Here is a 17,262-nt window from a genome sequence, read left to right as displayed (position 1 = left end):
CACGCGTCAAACTAACTCTTATTCTTGTGATGGTCATGCACAACTGACTCTTGTGTTATCACTTTCTTCTGTTGCAGTATTTCTCGACATCTTAGCTTCGAGTTTCTGCCCAGACCGCTTACTAATCCTTCTATCTCCTATATTCCTGTTCCCAGTTTGTGAGTAATCTACTTTGACGCTGATTTCTGCCTTGTGGTTCTTTTAACCTCTTACTCTTCAGAACCTCTTGCTGTTACCACACTAAGTCGTTTTGCTTGATAGGAATAGCTGTCGAGAACCGTTGTAACTTTTAACTCAGCTTGAAAATATTTCAAAGGAGCATCTACCAGCAATCACCAACAAACTTAAATCCACTCGCTAACAAAAAAACAAACAAACAAACAAACGAATAAACAAACAAGATTAAGGCGTTTCGAATAGGACTGTCGAAATCCATGCACGTTTGTACTTAGAATAATCCTTTTGTTCATTGATAATTTTTGAGCGCTTTTCTAATGGCTTTATGAATGAATTGTACTCGCTTGCTGTGATTTGCATTTGCTGAGTTCTAATTGGTTCTGACCAATAAGAGTGAAGGCCTTATCAAATCATCCAATCAGAGGCAACAATAACTTTAACCGTGAATTGAATTACGTCACTTTTTCCCGGGCTTCCCGCTGGTAGCACGTTTTTCCCGCGCTTACAACCAGTTACATGTTTACTCTCAGTTGATAGCTCTGTATTGATTGACTCCTCCGTTGCTCTGACTTCAGTTTCGCGTAAATCATTAGAATACCGCTCTGGTAGCTCTAACAGGTTATGTAATAAATTACTTACAGCAGTCTTTTCTTTATGTTTCACACTCTAGTACCCGACCGTTTATTTTCACTTTCCTCGCGTTCATGTTAACACACAACGGACGGCGTAATTTGCTGCAGTTTCTAACTTATGTCTCCTTTTGTTATTTTTCTTAGTCGCGCGCGAACCGCGTCTCAATGCAGCTCACGCGCGAGTTCACGCGCGAGCTCACGCGGAGCGAGTCGAGACACGAGTCCAGACAGAAGAGGAGACAGGCGGTTGAGTGTGGAAAGAGGTTACAGTCCTAGTCACTTGCCCGTGATGAAAAAGACCAGTCCATTACACAGTAAGTACGATGAGAAACAATGAATAAAGTATTGAATGAGCATACAAGAAAACTAAGTAAAGAGAAAACTAGGTGGGAATTTTAGGCTTTTGACAGGTTGTGGAAAGTGAATCAAATTTGGCGTCTGGGTTAAAAACCTTGCAAGATGAAGAAACAGCAACTCTTTTGTTCCGCAATGCGAGCATACTTGGGGTTACTTTGATTAGATCGATTAACTCTTTCGGTGATGTTTTCGGGAACTCGATGTACTTTAGGCCATTTTAGACTTACCTTGTGTCTCTTTGGCAGAAACGAGTCTCTCTGCGAACTATTCATATGAATGGTTTCACAGGAAGACTCATATTGGAACAGAGGCACAAGCTAACTCGGAAGAATGTAAATAGGCAGGTTGAGTTTCTCCACATGGTCAACAGTCCGAGATTTCCTCTTGCAACAGTCTTGGAGAATTTTATTAGTTACCAGTCTTAGTAGGCGGCACGGCGAGGGCACGTTACCAAAATCACGAGACATTGGTATAGTGGGGCTGACGTACTTTGTATATCAAGCCCATGCAAACATTTCGGTTACATAGAATATGTGCTTGCCTCCAGACACATGTTATCGCACGCGCAATCCGAAGAATTCTATGTTTATCTCGTCCATATTTGTTGTAGATCCTCCTCTGGCGAAACAGTCAGGTCAAGGTGAGCCCACAGCTAAAGGCGTCACTGAAGCAGCGGTTTGGGACGCTTGGGTAAGTCGCTCTTTCCAGTCTTCACTCTTATAGTTGTCACCTTCACCTGTTATTAGAAGTCTTGTTTTCATTGTATAACTCTTCGGTTGTCGTTTTTCTTATTCGTTCATTATAACCCTGCGGTAGAATTGCCTTGAGAATAAAGAAAACCATGAACAGTGAAATATTTATCTTGATGTACCACGAAATTGTCAGACCGGCGTTTATAAGAAATGTATGGGTACCGGTAGGCAAGGTAGCCGGGGTGGGGTCTCTACAAAGTTTTGAACGGGGAGCTCCGAAGCTCCGTCCCGAGGTCCAATCCCTTACCCTGGTATCTCTCTCACGTACTTGCCTCAGAACACTGCATCTCTTTTCTAAACCCTTGGAGTGAAGACAATGAACAATACTATGAGAGAACATCCGGCATTACCAGAAGAGATTATATCCAAAAATAGGTTTTATTTATCCAGTTCCCGTACACGTATCTAAACGACAGGTATCCCTGCCCTTTCATAAACCTCAACTTGTGAAATTCCTACCCTTCCATATACCTGAAGCCTGAGGACCCCCACACCGGAATTAATAGTTTGATCTGAGGGGTTTTTGTTTGTGTTGTTTTTGTTGTAGCATAAAAGTCCTTCCAGGAGGAAATATTCATTTGGTTCAACAAACTCGCAGTGTTCTGATGATGATGATAGTGATGTAGCGAGTATATCATCAGAGAGGTCTTACAGCTCTAAAGGATCTCGAAATCATCATAAAGTATTGGAACCTGGAAACGTAAGTTGAATTGATCACAGCAAGGCATTTTGGCGAGCGAGCGCGCTTTGATCGAGCGAACACCATCTTGGATTGGGACTCGAGAGAGGCTTGGGGAGAGGCGAAAAAGCGTCCTAGGGGGTAGTAATGAGGCTGAAAGAGGAGCAAGAGGGAGGAGTGAGGAGTAAGCCCAGACCTCCTCCCCGCTCACCTCTCCTAAGCCAACTTGGCGGCAAATCTACACGATCACGAACTAATACCGATAACTCGTGAACACACGGAAAGCGCCTGCAGGCTAAGTAAGGCACGAAATATCTTAATCCAGTGTAAATTTGCCAAAATTAAGAGACCTGTTCAGCACTTGCGCTTGATGTCCGCTGCTCTCTCAAGTCCGGGCTTCGTTTCTTCCCGAGGAAGGAGCGCGGGTTCCTTTCCCGTACAGCGGCTGGTAATCGAGCCTACTAAGCGCTGAGCACCCCACAAGTTAAGATCATGCAAACACTAAACATTACGACATCTAGAGAAACGCTTGGTAATTGTTACACTGGGGGAGGAATATGAACTACAGAGTATGGAGAGTTAGAAGTAAATTCGTCTAAAGATCTTCGCTACAAGGAAAATATTGGATGCATAAAACCCTTAATTCTCAAACGCCTCTTACCTGAAATGAGATCGGAATTTCAATTGTATGTGAAAGTTTTTGCAACATAAACGAGACCAGTTGAAGGAGTCCTGAACTAAATCGGGTAGAGAATTGGAAACAACTGTTCATCGACAATTTTTTGAAGATCTTCAATGATCGACCATCACTCCGCCAAAATGGTTACGTAATCGTAACTTGATAAAATCTGTTTTTACAAACTTATTTTATCCTCAGGGGCTATTGCTTTTTTTTTCTCAATCTCTTCAAAATTCACCTAAGTGATTACATTTAATTTCTTTGTGGTTAGGCTGGAAAGGTCGAGGTCGGGCCACGGTTTCTGGCGAGTCCTAGGTGTTGTTTAAAGCGTCGCTTTTATGACTGAACCTAAAACATTAGAATAGTACACAGTAGAAATCTGAATAAAATATCGATAAGCTTGTAAATATACAGTCAAAGGTCTACCGTTCTCAATTTACTACTAAAATTAGCAAAATCGCTGGTCAATCTTAACTTGATAAAATCTATTTTTACAAACTTATTTTATCCTCAGGGGCTATTGTTGTTGTTTTTTTTTCAATCTCTTCAATATTCACCGAAGTGTTTAAATTTAATTTCTTTGTGGTTAGACTGGAAAGGTCGAGGTTCGACCATGGTTTGTCACAAGTCGTAGGTGTAGTTCAAAGCGTCGCTTTTATGCCTGAGCCCAAAAGTCTGAAACATTTGGAATCATACAAACTTTCTAACGAGCTCTACCATTCAATCTCGACGATTTCTTAGCTTGTGCGACAGTAATGTGTGACTACTTTAGCGAAGAATTAATTTTAATAGTTGGAACAGGAACAGTTACAGGATAATCAGAGCATTAAATAATTGTTTTGATTTAAGGAACCGTCTCGAATAATCTTCGCATTTTTTTTCGCAAGTTTTGAAATGCCGAGAACTTGAAGGAAAACCTTTCAATTCTACGATGGCTAAACGGGCAAAACATGTTAGTTTAAATGACACTCAAAAAATCCTTGTCTTTTTATTAAAACTGTTATGTTATGTAAATTGTACCTGCTATTTATGTGAGAAAAAAGCGTAAAGGTTTCTTTAACGGGCGAAAGCGTTAGGCGAACAAATCTAGCGTTACTCTGAACATGAAATGCGCGAGAGTCAGAACTTTGTATTCGATTTTAGTTTATGCATTTCTAGTGTAATGAAAACAAAGCTCTCTTACAGCTGTTTGTTTCTTTGTGTCCTAGCCTGGCTCATCAATTATTCATAATTTTTTTGTGTTATTCTTGTCTTTCAACCTGAAGCAAGTTTTTCTCAATGTCAATAATATCACCGTAAACACGCGTACATACTCTTGACCCAAAATCGAAATATTAAAGCTATCGCTTTGGTGCCGTGGTAAACTGTCTTATGCCGCGCGAAGTCAGATTGATTGAAAAACAATTGGTTATCAGTGGTGTATGTTAATGCGGTGGATAGCTCATGAATTACACAACAGTCTAACCTGTCTGATACAGTGTTGAACGGCGAAGCGTTCATTTGAAACAAAACGTGCAAATATGCTTGGCAAACTGCTCGAGATTCTCCTTGAAAGAAACTGAAGTGAAAACTAGAACTTATGGCTAGGTTACAGCGTAGTTTAGCGTCGTTTGAAGGAAAGAGACAACGGAGAAGTGGCTGAATAAGATAATGACCACAGGCCGAGCTGCTGTCAAAATGCGCTTGAAGACAAAGCGATGGTCCGTGCTTCCATGCCATCGTCTTCGAATCGACCTTTTTGTTTATAGACGCTGCGTTGTCAGAACTGTTTTTCCTGGAAATCCAAGAGAGGAGTGGTTGTGGTTTAAATACTGCCTCAGAAAAGGGATTTTTCTTTACATCCGCCCAAGCCGTGTTAAATTATTCCGACAGGTACGAAGTGCGACCAGTTCTATTCGTGAATTGTAGTTATTGTTTGGTTTGATTTAAATTCCAACTAGCATTCTACATTTAGAGAGTAAGTGCTAGTCTAGGCCTCGAATAACAAGTTTAAATGTCCATTTTGTGAATTTGGAGTGTGAATTCGTTATATGTACACGGTACATTAGGCAGCTAGGGCACCGAATTGTGGCCTTTCGATCTCTTGCCCGAATTATTATTATTTTTGTATTGAAACGCATTTGCAACTTTTGAAACACGCGGCGTAACGTTTTTAAAGTTGTGTTTGTGAGTCTCGTAGCTCATTGTGTTGTTATTCCGGGCAAAAGGAACAAAATTAGTGCTACACGCGAGCGGAAACCACAGAGCTTCATGATCCTTCGATGTCAAAAATCGTTTATAGCTATGATTAATTACGCTGTTGTTGGGGAACCGTCAGTGATGTTTTTTTGTTTTTCCTCGAGCTTCGAACAACGAAGCGGGCTCTGTTCTGATGAAATTTATGAAAATACAGTTGTACATCAGATTTGTAGCGGTTTGTAGCGGCTTGCAATATGGTGAAGTTTGTTTATTTTATACGGAGCTTATTGACAATTCACCTGTAAGGCAAGTATTCATACAAGGAAACTCGAGTTTCAGCTTTAAGGTTCTTTACATATTTCAACTTTAACTTGGCTAAGTAACTGATCTTTTGCGTTTTTTCCTGAAAATGTAGTTTGTTGTTCACTGGTGCATGCGTAATCATGTAAAATTTATGTATTTATTCTTTTCTTTTCGTAAAGATTCGAAGGGTCCTTTCTGATCCAGTCAAGAATGTTTTTATTTATAACAAGGCAAAATGAAGTTTCTCGTGGTTGCAATGCCCCATTATTTAACCTATGTCTCGCGTGTTATTACGTTATGAACACAATTTGCGTTATTAAGAATTTAACCGCTGTCGTGTTTTAAAATGAGAAAATATTTATTTTCTTCGTTCGTCACTTGCATATTTTTTCCATTTTCTATATTTTGATTATTTCGAGTTTCTTCCCAGAGTGAATTGATATTTGCTTTGCATTTCCTAGAGCTCTATGTTATGAAAAATATGTCATTTGTTCACTTTCTGCGTTTGTTTATTTCTTAGAAAGACTTTCCCGTGCGCAATTTGTGCTATATTTGGAATCACTTGAAATTCATGTTACTGCATTCTTTGTCGTCACGAGCAATTCAGTGCCAGATAAAGCATTTTGAGTGGAATATTTCTTATTCGTGTCACGTTTTTCGGTACTGAAAAGGGAAGGATTACTCAGATGGATGTATAGGGTTAAGGGCATTATTTTTCATTACTGATATACTTTCCGAGCCGTACGTCTTACCGGGAAACTAATTTCCCAGTTTGACTCCTCATTACTTATGCAGTTATTGTATGGCAGGTTTACTTTCTCGCAACTATTAAAAGGGTCATACATTGCCGGCAATCCAGCTGTAAACAGCGGGAAGCAAAAACATATTGCAAGTGAACTCTTCTGAGCAGTTTGGCTTAGATTATCGAGCCATTACTAAGGTTTTTGCATCGCCGGAAATTCGTCGAACATTTTCCGACACGTAGGCTACGAGGAGTCCCTCTTTCTCTTAGTCATTCGTGCGTGACGCGAAAGAAAACCGCGAGAAAAAAAAAAATGGCCGCGCGAAGTCTCAGCTTTTATCACGGGTTTCTTTCGCGTCACGCACGACGGACTAAGCGAAAGAGAGACTACTCGCAGTCTACCTGAAGCGGAGATTGATTCGTAGTTTTTATACCAAACCATAGAAAATACAGCCAATCAGGTAGTACCCCAACCTACCCATCGTGCGCGGCATTGATTGTTATTGCCACTGTATTTTCTGTGGCCCGGTATAGAATAGTTTTGCAACACTTAATTAATCGTGATTCACTGTGGTATGTCTCAAGAGTCACTTTGATTTTCTCAAAATGGTTGCATAACTGTATGTAACTAGGTATGGATGTAACTAGTATGTATTTGGTTGAAGAAAGCTGTAAAACTACAAACCTTGTGACCTTGTGACAGACCTCATGACGAGCATTTTTGTTTAGGCTTTTTGTTTTAGACAAGTGTCTGTTAAAAAGAATAACTCGTCAAAATAATTTCGCTTTATTGTGATGCATTTTGTGAATTGTTTCTGTCTAAAATAGAATGGGGTGAAGTGATTTAAATATTTTAACTAGTTTGTAAAGTTTCTGCACTGTTCGTTTAGCCAAGGACACCGGACAAGTTTTCTTTTTACGTTCCTCCCCCCTGACTTGTGGTTTTCGTATTTGTTTTTCAGGAGGTGGCAGAGATCGTTCGTTTAACCAGCAGTAATGTATGGTCCGATAGACGGGACGGTGTCATATGTCTTCAAAGTTTTCTTCTAAACTCTGGCGTTCTCAGGTTTGTTCTCAAGTTTTTGTTTTGTTCATCTTATAAATTCTCCTTTTTCTTTCTCCTTTCTCCTTTTTGAGGGCCACTGGTTTTTCAATGATAACTGTTGTGTGTTACCCTCAATAAATAAAGTTGGCTATTATTATTATAACATTTTGCAAAAGTTCTCGTAGGAGAGTTTTGGTCAGGTTTTTTTCCTAGTTGGTTATTTCCTATATTCTAGAAAACTGCTTGCTTAAGTTTGTGATAAGATAGAGTGGTTTTCATGAAGTGTCGGAGAGTGATTGCTTTTGCATCACTGCACCGCACGATCGGCTTAAAAAACTCGCTCCACTTTTCATCCAATCAGAAGTAAAACCAAAACCAATCGTGACTCCCCCGCACACGTTTTCCCGCGCTTCGCGTCAGCTACGTGTTATTACTTCAAGTTTGATTGGTTCACCGGGTTTTCTGCGTCCTTTGTGATTGGTCAGAGTGATAACTCTGGCTTTGGTTTTTTGACACTCAAATGAAATCTTCTCTAGTAAAGGGAAGTTACATCGAATTAACTTACCGTAGTTTCTTGGTTTTGTCGCCAACAGCCAAATAGAACTTGGACGGATAAAGGAATGTCTCACAAGATTGTTTTTCGATCCACACAATAAGGTAAAACATCATCTGTAACGGATTATTAGTGTTTTACTTATTATTTTATTTCAAACCTTGTTTTAGCATACGGTGCAGGAGACTTCACTCCCACTGGCTTCACTTAGAAGGCTCTGGTCAGCCACACCTTTGTTTTTGTTTACATGCGAGAGTTTGGCTATCATATTTTATTCGGAGCATGTCGAAACGGAGGAAATCACTGTGAAACTACTTAAGATAACTAAACATACTTTCAGGAACGCAACTTACAGAAAAGCAATAAAATTTCGCTTCACCATGCAATTATCGATAATTTTGATGGAATCGAAAATGGCGGAAGCTGACAAGGGTTCTTTATTTAAAAGAAGTGCAAACAGGGCGTAAAAAACATTAGCTGTTCGAAGTCGTTGTTCAAGTAATGTAAGTGAAATTATAACTCCCAATTGTTCAATGCCGGTCTTAAAACTTCACTTACCTGGTGAAAGAATTTATCGAAAAACACAGAGACGTCAATAACTATAGTAATCTTTTGATGTGTATTTGTCTGTAGGTTTACAGTTTGTTTTTAGACGCGTTGTGTGACTTTATAGTCGTCAACAAAGTAGATCTTCATGATTGGTTGTTCGTTCTGTTGTCACGCCTTCTCACCAAGCTTGGTACAGATTTATTGAGTTCGTTGCAGTCAAAGGTGGTACGAGTGTTGGATGTGATCAGGTAAAAATGGTGATTAGAATAACCTTTCTGTTCTTGTAGCTCAGGGTGGTGACTTATGGTTCTTGAGGTGCGGTGAACTCATGGTTTTTGCGCTTGCCTCCGGATTGAGCGGTCCAGGTTCGAGCTCTGGCCAGGGACATTGCGTTGTGTTCGTAGGCAAGACACTTTACTCTCACAGTGCCTCTCTGCACCCAGGTGTACAAAAGGGTACCGGCGACTTTAATACTGGGGGTGTCCCCTCGATGGACTAGCATCCCATCCAGGGGGGAGTAGAAATACTCGTAATCACTTCATGCTACAGAAACCAGAGATAAACTTCGGACTGATGGGCCACTTGGGCTCGTATGCAGACTTAACCTACCTTAATCTCTTGTAGCCAAGATTGACAATCGTCATTTTAAGTGCCTCATATATATTTAGTGGAAAAATACACATTAGTAACACACGCCTGCCAGACCTTTGCCGCGTGAAGAAGTCTATAACTTCTGATATCTTTTCTTATCTGATATCTTTGTGATTGTTGGTTAGCTAATCAAAAGTCAAGGTGGTCTGAGGCGAAGACATACAAAAACGTAGTCACATGCCAATCAATTCGGGCACTTGAGTTTTCGATTGGTTGAAAAGCGAGGAAAACCAACAGAAAGACTGACCCCAAAAAGAAAAGCTGCAACCACGAGTGATAACGATATGATTGAATGGAATTATAAGGTGCTTGTTTATAGATGAAACCGAGGTAAAAGTTAAAGAATACGTTGAGCTTAAATCCTGTGGATTGTGACTTGTCTTTCTTTCTATTTTTCCAGAGATTCATTTCCATATGATCTTCAGTTCAGTATCTTAACAAGATTCATCACGGATCAAACTCAGACGCCGAACCTCAAGGTATTCACATTGTGTTTGGTAGCTCCAACCGTTCCTTGTAATAACTCGCCGAATTCTCGAACGCTTATTGGTGTCATGTCAGATATGAATTGAATCCAAACAGTTAAAGAGCTAGTGAAACTCAGTGCATGGGAAGGGTTTTAGCTCTTTGGGTGTACTATTGAGGGAGATATTGTCTTTCAAATACTGCAAAATTTCTGGGTGGCAAAAGCGCTAACAAACCCTTGCATTCTTTGTTAAATTTTGAGTTTTAAAACTGCGTGGCACAAAAACTATTTAATACATCGTTCTCAAATTCCTTGTGACAGTTAATTGTATTATACCCTTTCAATGTTCAGAACTGATTTTTTTGTAGCTTGATCAGAAAGTGAATCGCGTATGCTAACGAGGCAAATATTGTAAACAGAGATTCCCCTATCGTGAGACAGCGTGTTCGCATTGACTTTTAAAATGTGTTATCTTTGTGTTGCAGGTCAAAATAGCCATCTTGCAGTATTTGCAAGGTTTGATTGGCCTAATGGATCCAAGTGATTTTACCAACTCTGGTGGTATCCTTTTGCTTTGTTATAACTTTATGTCAAGATGCAAATACTCCTCACTGATCTCCATAGGTTTCTTTAATACTTGTTAGGAGATGGTACGTGAATTTTAGATACTGAAGAAAAGATCATGGTTGGAAAAAAGGAAAAGCTATTCCTAGCCTATTGCTGGCTGGAATAGGCTAGGTTAAATTGCCCTAAATTTGGTTTGTGTCTTATTTTGAAATCAGTGCCAAAAAAGCTTTCAGGATTTGTTAGAGACATTTGGTGACCTTAACTTGACGAAGAAACACGTTTGGCGGTCTCCAGGATAATCACGTGGACCACGGAGCCTAAGAGCGCAGACGTGAGAAAGGTAATTGTTGCTAATTTATTCAACTTGAAAAATTTTGGTGAATAATTATTTCTTGTTACAATAATTACTTCCCTATGTTTTTTCGCTAGGAATCCGCGGCCGTCATTGTAGCTTTGTTCGAACTGAACACTCCAGAATTCAGCATGATGTTAACAGTACTGCCTAAATCATTTCAGGTAATGGATAAAATAAGTCTTTCTTTTGCTTTTTTGTTCTCTGCGTTACTTTCATACGAAGCATCGTGTTAAGCAACGTCTTGCAGATATCCCTTTTGTAACTTCTTATTTTCTGAGATTATTAGTTGCATTTTTTAGATGTTTATAAATTGAACACGAGTTAAGTAAAACCTTTGCCTTTTGCCCATGTGTTTAACAGTTACGACGTCAAAACATCTAACGTTCGGGAAGAGCGTAGGGCTAAGCCGTTTAAATAAAATTAAAAATAAATAAATAAAAATCGTAACTGACCATTCGCCCAGTGGGGTGTTTCAGGGCCAATGGAAACAATCCTTATCTCACGATTTTTGGGAGCGAAATTGTTTTGTCAGCTGGCTATGGTGACAAAGGAACAGCTGAAAAGTCAACCAATACTTTGAATCCTTATCTTGTTTTCAGAGCGAAGTTATTCGCACCACGTTTTCTTCTGCATACAAAACTAATAGACTAACATGTGTGTTGATTTTCTTTTTCTTTAGGATGGTGCCACTAAACTGCTTCATAATCATCTCAAAAGTAGTACCCAGGGTACCGAGGTATGTCACTTGCTTAATGTGTTAAGTCATTAAGAATTCTTAATGTATTCTCAGCAGTTCTCGGCGTCCCTTTGTTCTATTATCTTTTGAACAGAGGCGTCTGTTTTCAAATTTGAAAAATTCCCTTAGTCGTTTTCAATATTTGACACGTGTGCTCCTTCTGTTTTTCGCAAGATAAGAACGATTAGTGTTGAACCCCGTTCATAGAGCTGTATGTTAATTGTTCGTGCAGGTGTAATGCAGTGGCGGATCCAGACCTTGAGCTATGGGGGTGGGGATTGCTTGCCCCTGCCGGCTTTTCTTCCTCCTGGGATTTTTTTTTTTTTTTTTGCCTAAAATAGGAGGAGAGGGACTGCCCCCCCCCTCCCCTCTTAGATCCGCCAGTGTAATATTAAGTTGTCATTAATACTTTTTCTAATCATTACTCCACTTCTGTTTTCTCCAGCCGTTTGCCGCTGGCCGTGGTTCGCCGTCATCTTCTGCCTCAACCTTTGACGATGTGGACAGTATGTCCTCCTCGGTTGAGAGACCGAGGCTAAGACTGGGCTACAGAACGCTGTCGTCATCCTCAATGAAAGGGGCGTCTCCGATAAAGGACGAAAACCGAGCCGATCATCCGAGCTCTCCCGAGCACCACACGAAGATACCCACTCCGACGAAAACAACTCAAAGCCCTCGGGGCGGGCAGACGAGAATCGGTTTTTCACCGCGGACAAACAACAGCTCTTTTCACAGAGACAGCAGCACCGAGATAGAGACTGTAAGCTCGAATGAGTCTTTAGATGGAAGGTACGCATCTCCCCCACCCCCTCACCGTGGGGACGGCGCGCTTCGCCAACCGGAAGACGCCCCGAGTGTTTCATCCGGGTACAACAGTGACGACATCACATCCGGCCATGCGGAAAACAACCCTCAAGCTACTGCTGCGGCTGAACCTGCGGCTGAACCGCCAAGCGCGGAAAGACCCGCGGGACATAAGTATGACCCGAGGCAGTATCAAGATCAACAAAATGATTTTCATCCAGTGAGTAAACTTCCCATGGTAAGATATTAGATAAGAAAATTGTATTTCGCTTGCATGTTCAGTTGATGTTTTTTTTGGCACGACTGTGGTTCCTTTTGAACAGCAACCCGTCACCACACATTGTAATAAATATTTGTAATCCAAAAGGATCAGGTGCTGCGCGGCACAGTAAACAGTTCAAAAGTTGTAAATAGTAATACCTCGGTGCCAAATTAAAAACGATGTTTTTAGTAGACGTTTCGGGATAGCCCTTCCTCAGTGCTAAACGTAGCACTGAGGAAGGGCTGGGCCCGAAACGTCTACTATAAACATCGCTGTTAATTTGGCACTGAGTTATTACTATTAAATACACATTGTAGATTGTTATAAGAAAAATGCTATCGTTATCTGATCATGCTTACACTTCCCGCAAATGATCCTGGAACACGCATTCGATAGAGCAGGAGTATTCGTTTGAGGTACACTTGTTTCCGGCTTTGTCCAAGACAAACAACTATGAAATGAAACTACCATATGCAATAAACTTCACGAGGCGTTTTTCCTGACGGTTGGAAGCAAGCGAACATTTGCTTGACCTCGTGTACCCCTTGAGAATCTTTTAGTGACAGTCGGGATCATTTGTTTGTTTGGGATGTGTGCTACATGAGGACAGAACCGCATCACTACACTTCCTAGCATTTTCTGCTATCCAGGTCCTGTGTATAAAAAAGAATTAAAATAAACCTAAAAAACATTCTTGCACAAGCTATTGCCTACCAAAAAACGAAATCATACCCCAGAAATTGCCCACCACCCTCCCCCCCTTCCACAAAAATAATGCTCCGTCCTTTAACATTTCTGTTTCAACGTGTTCCAGGTTCCTGAAATAAACGGTTTCCTCACTGCTGGCCGGAAGAAGAACGGTGAAGTGGAGGACGAGCTGGATCGCTCATTAGAAGGAATGGATCACAGTGATGAACAGTTTGATAAAGGTAACAGATTTTGTCCTTAATCTTCTTTGAAGAAAGCGTGATGTTAACGGTATCAGACTCGCATGACGTGACCGAAAAAATGTCACTCCTTATATATACGGTCGAACCTCCTCACAACGGGCCCCTTGGGGACATAAGAAAGTGGTCCTTATGGGAGGTGGGGGTACAATATGAAACCTGATTTTTTCCGAGGGGTGCAACATTTTTAATTAAAAAAAAAAAGCTCATTGAATCTTGTAACACACGTAACACAATCAAAATATATCAATAAAGCAGAAACCAAACAGAAACAGAGACCAACGACGTGCGGTACGGATAAATTTTTGTGACCTTTTACAAAAGAGAAATGGGGTTTTGTATACACCACTCGTCAGTCGTTGATTAACCTACCGTTGTTGAGGTTATCTTGGCAGTTGAGACGCGCTTTAGTGGTCGTTCCCGTTGAAGAGAGGTTAAAATATTATAAGATTAAATGTATATGGACCGTCCGGCGGTACAAAATAGGGAGCTTAAGAAACCACGACGGCGACGTCGACGACAACGTGGATTAAAAAATGAGTTTATATTTTACCTACGAATCTCGCGGTACCCTTAAGTCATTTACTTTGTTTCTTACTGTCAAAGCTATCACGAAACTGAATCTGGGACGCAGCGATAAATTCGAAAGAAAAATTTAAAAAATTAGCCGTCGTAGTTCAGATATGAGTGATATCGGTAAGATCCTCGCGTTATAGTCACATCACGCTACGATGCCCTAAGAGCAACAGAGCGACAGAAGGAGGAAAAACTTTTGCTTCTACATCAGCTTCACTATGGAATTCCCTACCTCCTAATATAAGATCCTGTGATAGCATTAATGTTTTTAAAGAGAAATGCGTCAAGCTTATAAAGAAGGGGTATGCAAACATTGAACATTTCACAATTTCTTAGTGTCCTCTAACTCCTTGTATCGCATGCACCAACAAGATTTTAGTCCATTTTATTGATGTTAGTAATTTTACCAGTTTTATACTTATTATTATTCATAGTTAGATATTTTAATATCTTTGTGATTTATATTTTAATTGTTTAACGGAGGGCCACGAGTTTATCAGTCAATGACTGTAAAGTGTTTTTACTCTCATTAAATAAAGTTACTTACTTACTTACTTACTTCTCCAAACAACGCAGAACTTGGTCATTTCACGTTGTTGTTTTGCAGAGGACGGCAGAGAAATGTACCAAGAATTATAACACACGTGCACAGCCATGGTTTCCCTCATTAAACGTTTTATTAGCGACGTTGCCGTTGCTGTCGTGGTTTTCGTAAGCTCCCTAATAAGTAGTCTAAAGGGGCCGTTGTAGAGAGGTGGAGGTTAAATCATCTCATGGAGTTGTATTTCTTTACAGATGTGTCCCTAGAAAACGCAGACGCTTTATCTCCTGTCATGGTTCCCTTGGGGGCACCCTCCGGTATGCAGTCCGAGGACAAGAAAGAGGCTTTAGGAGAGTTACTGAGAATGGCCCGTGAGGAGACACCTGAGCTATGGGAAGACAACTTTAACATATTGCTGTCTTTGATTATGAAGAATATTGGAGATGATGAGGTGATAGCAAATGCATGTTATATTGATAGATCTCAGCACACTTCAGTCCTTCAGAAACTTTCAGTGTCGCGTGTTCAAAAAAGAAATTGTTCCTACAACCATAGCGTATTCTTGATATCTTGTTGATGATTCTATTTATTCTCCTTACCTGTCTGTTTGACATTGTATTGATAATGTCAGGAGAGATTAAATATTGATCACTGTACAGTGGAAAAAGGTAACAAGGAGCAAGCGCAAATCAAGTGACAATAAGTTCCTCAGAACACGTGTGGACTCGAATCTCGCGCGGACCCTTTCCCAGCTAGTATAAGTTTAACATACCAGTCGCCCGTTTTCTCAATTTAACGGCATTAGGATGAATAAAGGAACAGTACTTGTACATGTTCATGTATTCACTTCATCCATTTTTTACAGCCTACAGTTCGTTTGTTGTCACTCCGGGTCCTGAGGGATATGGTGCGAACTAAACCACATGCCTTCAACGAACGCAACGACAAAATGATTGAAGCTGTTCTTAATGCTCACAAGGACTCGCAGAAAGAGGTAAAGAGTTCATTTATGCGACTGCTACTTTCTCTCCAGCAAGTTTATTAACACAGTGACCTGATGGTAAGCCCGTTGGTGTTTCAACTTGTGCTGCGTATAAATTTCTCCGTTCTTCTTTCCTTGGCTCTGTTTTTATCGTGATTTCCCTTCTTTAAACACATTCTTGCCGCTACTTGTTGCAGGTTGCTCGGGTCGCCGAAGAGGCTGCCGGGACAATCGCCAAGAATCTTCCACCGGAAGTGTGTCTTAGAGCACTTTCCCCAGTTCTCAGGGATGCGGAGTTTCCCGTCAATCTTGCTGCTCTGAAAATGACAGTCAAGGTACAATTGTAATCAACAATGATTTAGATAAACATATACAGGCAAAAACTAACGATAGATAAATCCGACGTTTCGGCGACATCTTGGCGCCATTGTCAAGGGAAACTAATTAAATATGCGATTTCAAGAGTAACTAAGAGTTCAGAGTTTCTAATTTGCATAAGTTAGACAAAGACTTTAGCGCGAACTGAGTCTGATTGTACATTTAAACACGGTCGTAATTGGTACAATTACGTTCAAAGGTACAATTGAACTCCGTAAACAATTGAATTGTGTGGATTGACCCGGGGCTCATCATACCGAGTTGTGCATTAACACGAGGCACTGGATACCACCAGCAAAGTGAAAAGAAAACAAGTGACGTTTTATGCAATGTACATGACTGTATACCTGAGTAAGACAGCTTTATGTAAGAAAACACAGCCTTTTTGTTGACTAGCAGTTAAATGAAGATTTTAAACGGGCTGTGTCACCCCATGTCACTTCTTGTCATGCTCTTCTAAAGGGTAATAAAAATCTTAATTTTCCCAACGTTTTTTTCCTTTTTAGGTTGTGGAAGATATTGACAGCGAGACGGTTGGAGAGAACCTTTCAGACATTGTGCCTGGTTTAATTAGGGTAAATAACTGCTATATGTTACGTGCTATTTGAATCATTCTTTATTCCTTTGTCCAAACAATTTTTTTTTTCTTTTAGTGTTATGATCATGTGGAGAGCAGTGTCCGTAAAGCTAGTGTGTTTTGTCTTGTGGCGATTCACAGTTCAGTCGGTGAGGAGACCCTAATGCCACATTTGGCCGAGCTATCTGGGACAAAGGTTCGAATTTATCCTCGTTAATTCATTACTATCGGTTATAGATCAAAATGAAATAAAACGAATATGTCACCTGCGTGGGACAAAGTTAGAATCTGAGTCGTCGACAGGATTTGAACCCATGACCTCCCAGGTACCGGTATCTGGGAGGTCACGAGTTCCAATTCTGTCGGGGATTCAGATTTTTTGTTTACCCAACGCTCGTGACAAATGAGCATTTCATCTTTATCATTTATTCACCAAGCTGAAAATTTACCATCTGTCATTATTCTGTGGCTACAGATTTGATAGCAGACTTTTCAAGGGTTAGTCGAGTAATTCAAAAATGATTGGAGAGTGATCGAGTGAGCGAGCGGGATCGTGAGTGAATGGCCAGGGAGGCGAGCTCTTAGGAGTATATTCCTCTGCAAGTCAACAGTAAATTTGTAAAATTGCACTTGCGCTATACTTGGCGGCAAGTTTCTCTCAACAATTTTTTTTTTTTTCATCTGGCATCATTTTATTTACCCTATAGCCTGGGTAGCTGGTGGTTTAGTTGCAGTAGAGCGCGCGATCGAGCAGCCGGCGTAGCCGTTAAGCGT

At 40.5% G+C, this 17,262-nt stretch overlaps 1 protein-coding gene across 7 annotated transcripts in view; it reads left to right on the top strand.

Moving 5' to 3' along the window:
- The window catches only part of LOC110053888 (CLIP-associating protein 1-A-like), a 46,925-nt gene that overhangs the window by 28,232 nt on the left and 1,431 nt on the right, over positions 1 to 17,262 (top strand). For 4 of the 7 annotated variants that reach the window (XM_089284047.1, XM_089284045.1, XM_089284048.1 and 1 more), the window contains 18 exons: positions 954 to 1,123; positions 1,777 to 1,856; positions 2,466 to 2,618; positions 7,462 to 7,565; positions 8,138 to 8,201; positions 8,731 to 8,894; positions 9,698 to 9,776; positions 10,249 to 10,324; positions 10,603 to 10,670; positions 10,760 to 10,846; positions 11,365 to 11,421; positions 11,867 to 12,463; positions 13,302 to 13,416; positions 14,806 to 15,002; positions 15,417 to 15,545; positions 15,731 to 15,868; positions 16,418 to 16,486; positions 16,565 to 16,684. In XM_089284047.1, coding sequence (XP_089140173.1) covers positions 954 to 1,123; positions 1,777 to 1,856; positions 2,466 to 2,618; positions 7,462 to 7,565; positions 8,138 to 8,201; positions 8,731 to 8,894; positions 9,698 to 9,776; positions 10,249 to 10,324; positions 10,603 to 10,670; positions 10,760 to 10,846; positions 11,365 to 11,421; positions 11,867 to 12,463; positions 13,302 to 13,416; positions 14,806 to 15,002; positions 15,417 to 15,545; positions 15,731 to 15,868; positions 16,418 to 16,486; positions 16,565 to 16,684 — 2,467 coding nt within the window. Of the gene's footprint in view, positions 1 to 77; positions 159 to 953; positions 1,124 to 1,776; positions 1,857 to 2,465; positions 2,619 to 7,461; positions 7,566 to 8,137; positions 8,202 to 8,730; positions 8,895 to 9,697; positions 9,777 to 10,248; positions 10,325 to 10,602; positions 10,671 to 10,759; positions 10,847 to 11,364; positions 11,422 to 11,866; positions 12,464 to 13,301; positions 13,417 to 14,805; positions 15,003 to 15,416; positions 15,546 to 15,730; positions 15,869 to 16,417; positions 16,487 to 16,564; positions 16,685 to 17,262 lie in introns of all 7 variants that reach the window. The other 3 variants (XM_089284051.1, XM_089284050.1, XM_089284046.1) reach the window with 2 other exon arrangements.

Source organism: Orbicella faveolata, unplaced genomic scaffold, assembly GCF_042242905.1.
Source record: "Orbicella faveolata isolate gen_17 unplaced genomic scaffold, um_ofav_v1 contig_13, whole genome shotgun sequence".
Lineage (NCBI taxonomy): Eukaryota > Metazoa > Cnidaria > Anthozoa > Scleractinia > Merulinidae > Orbicella > Orbicella faveolata.
This window is presented reverse-complemented; position numbering and strand designations above follow the sequence as displayed.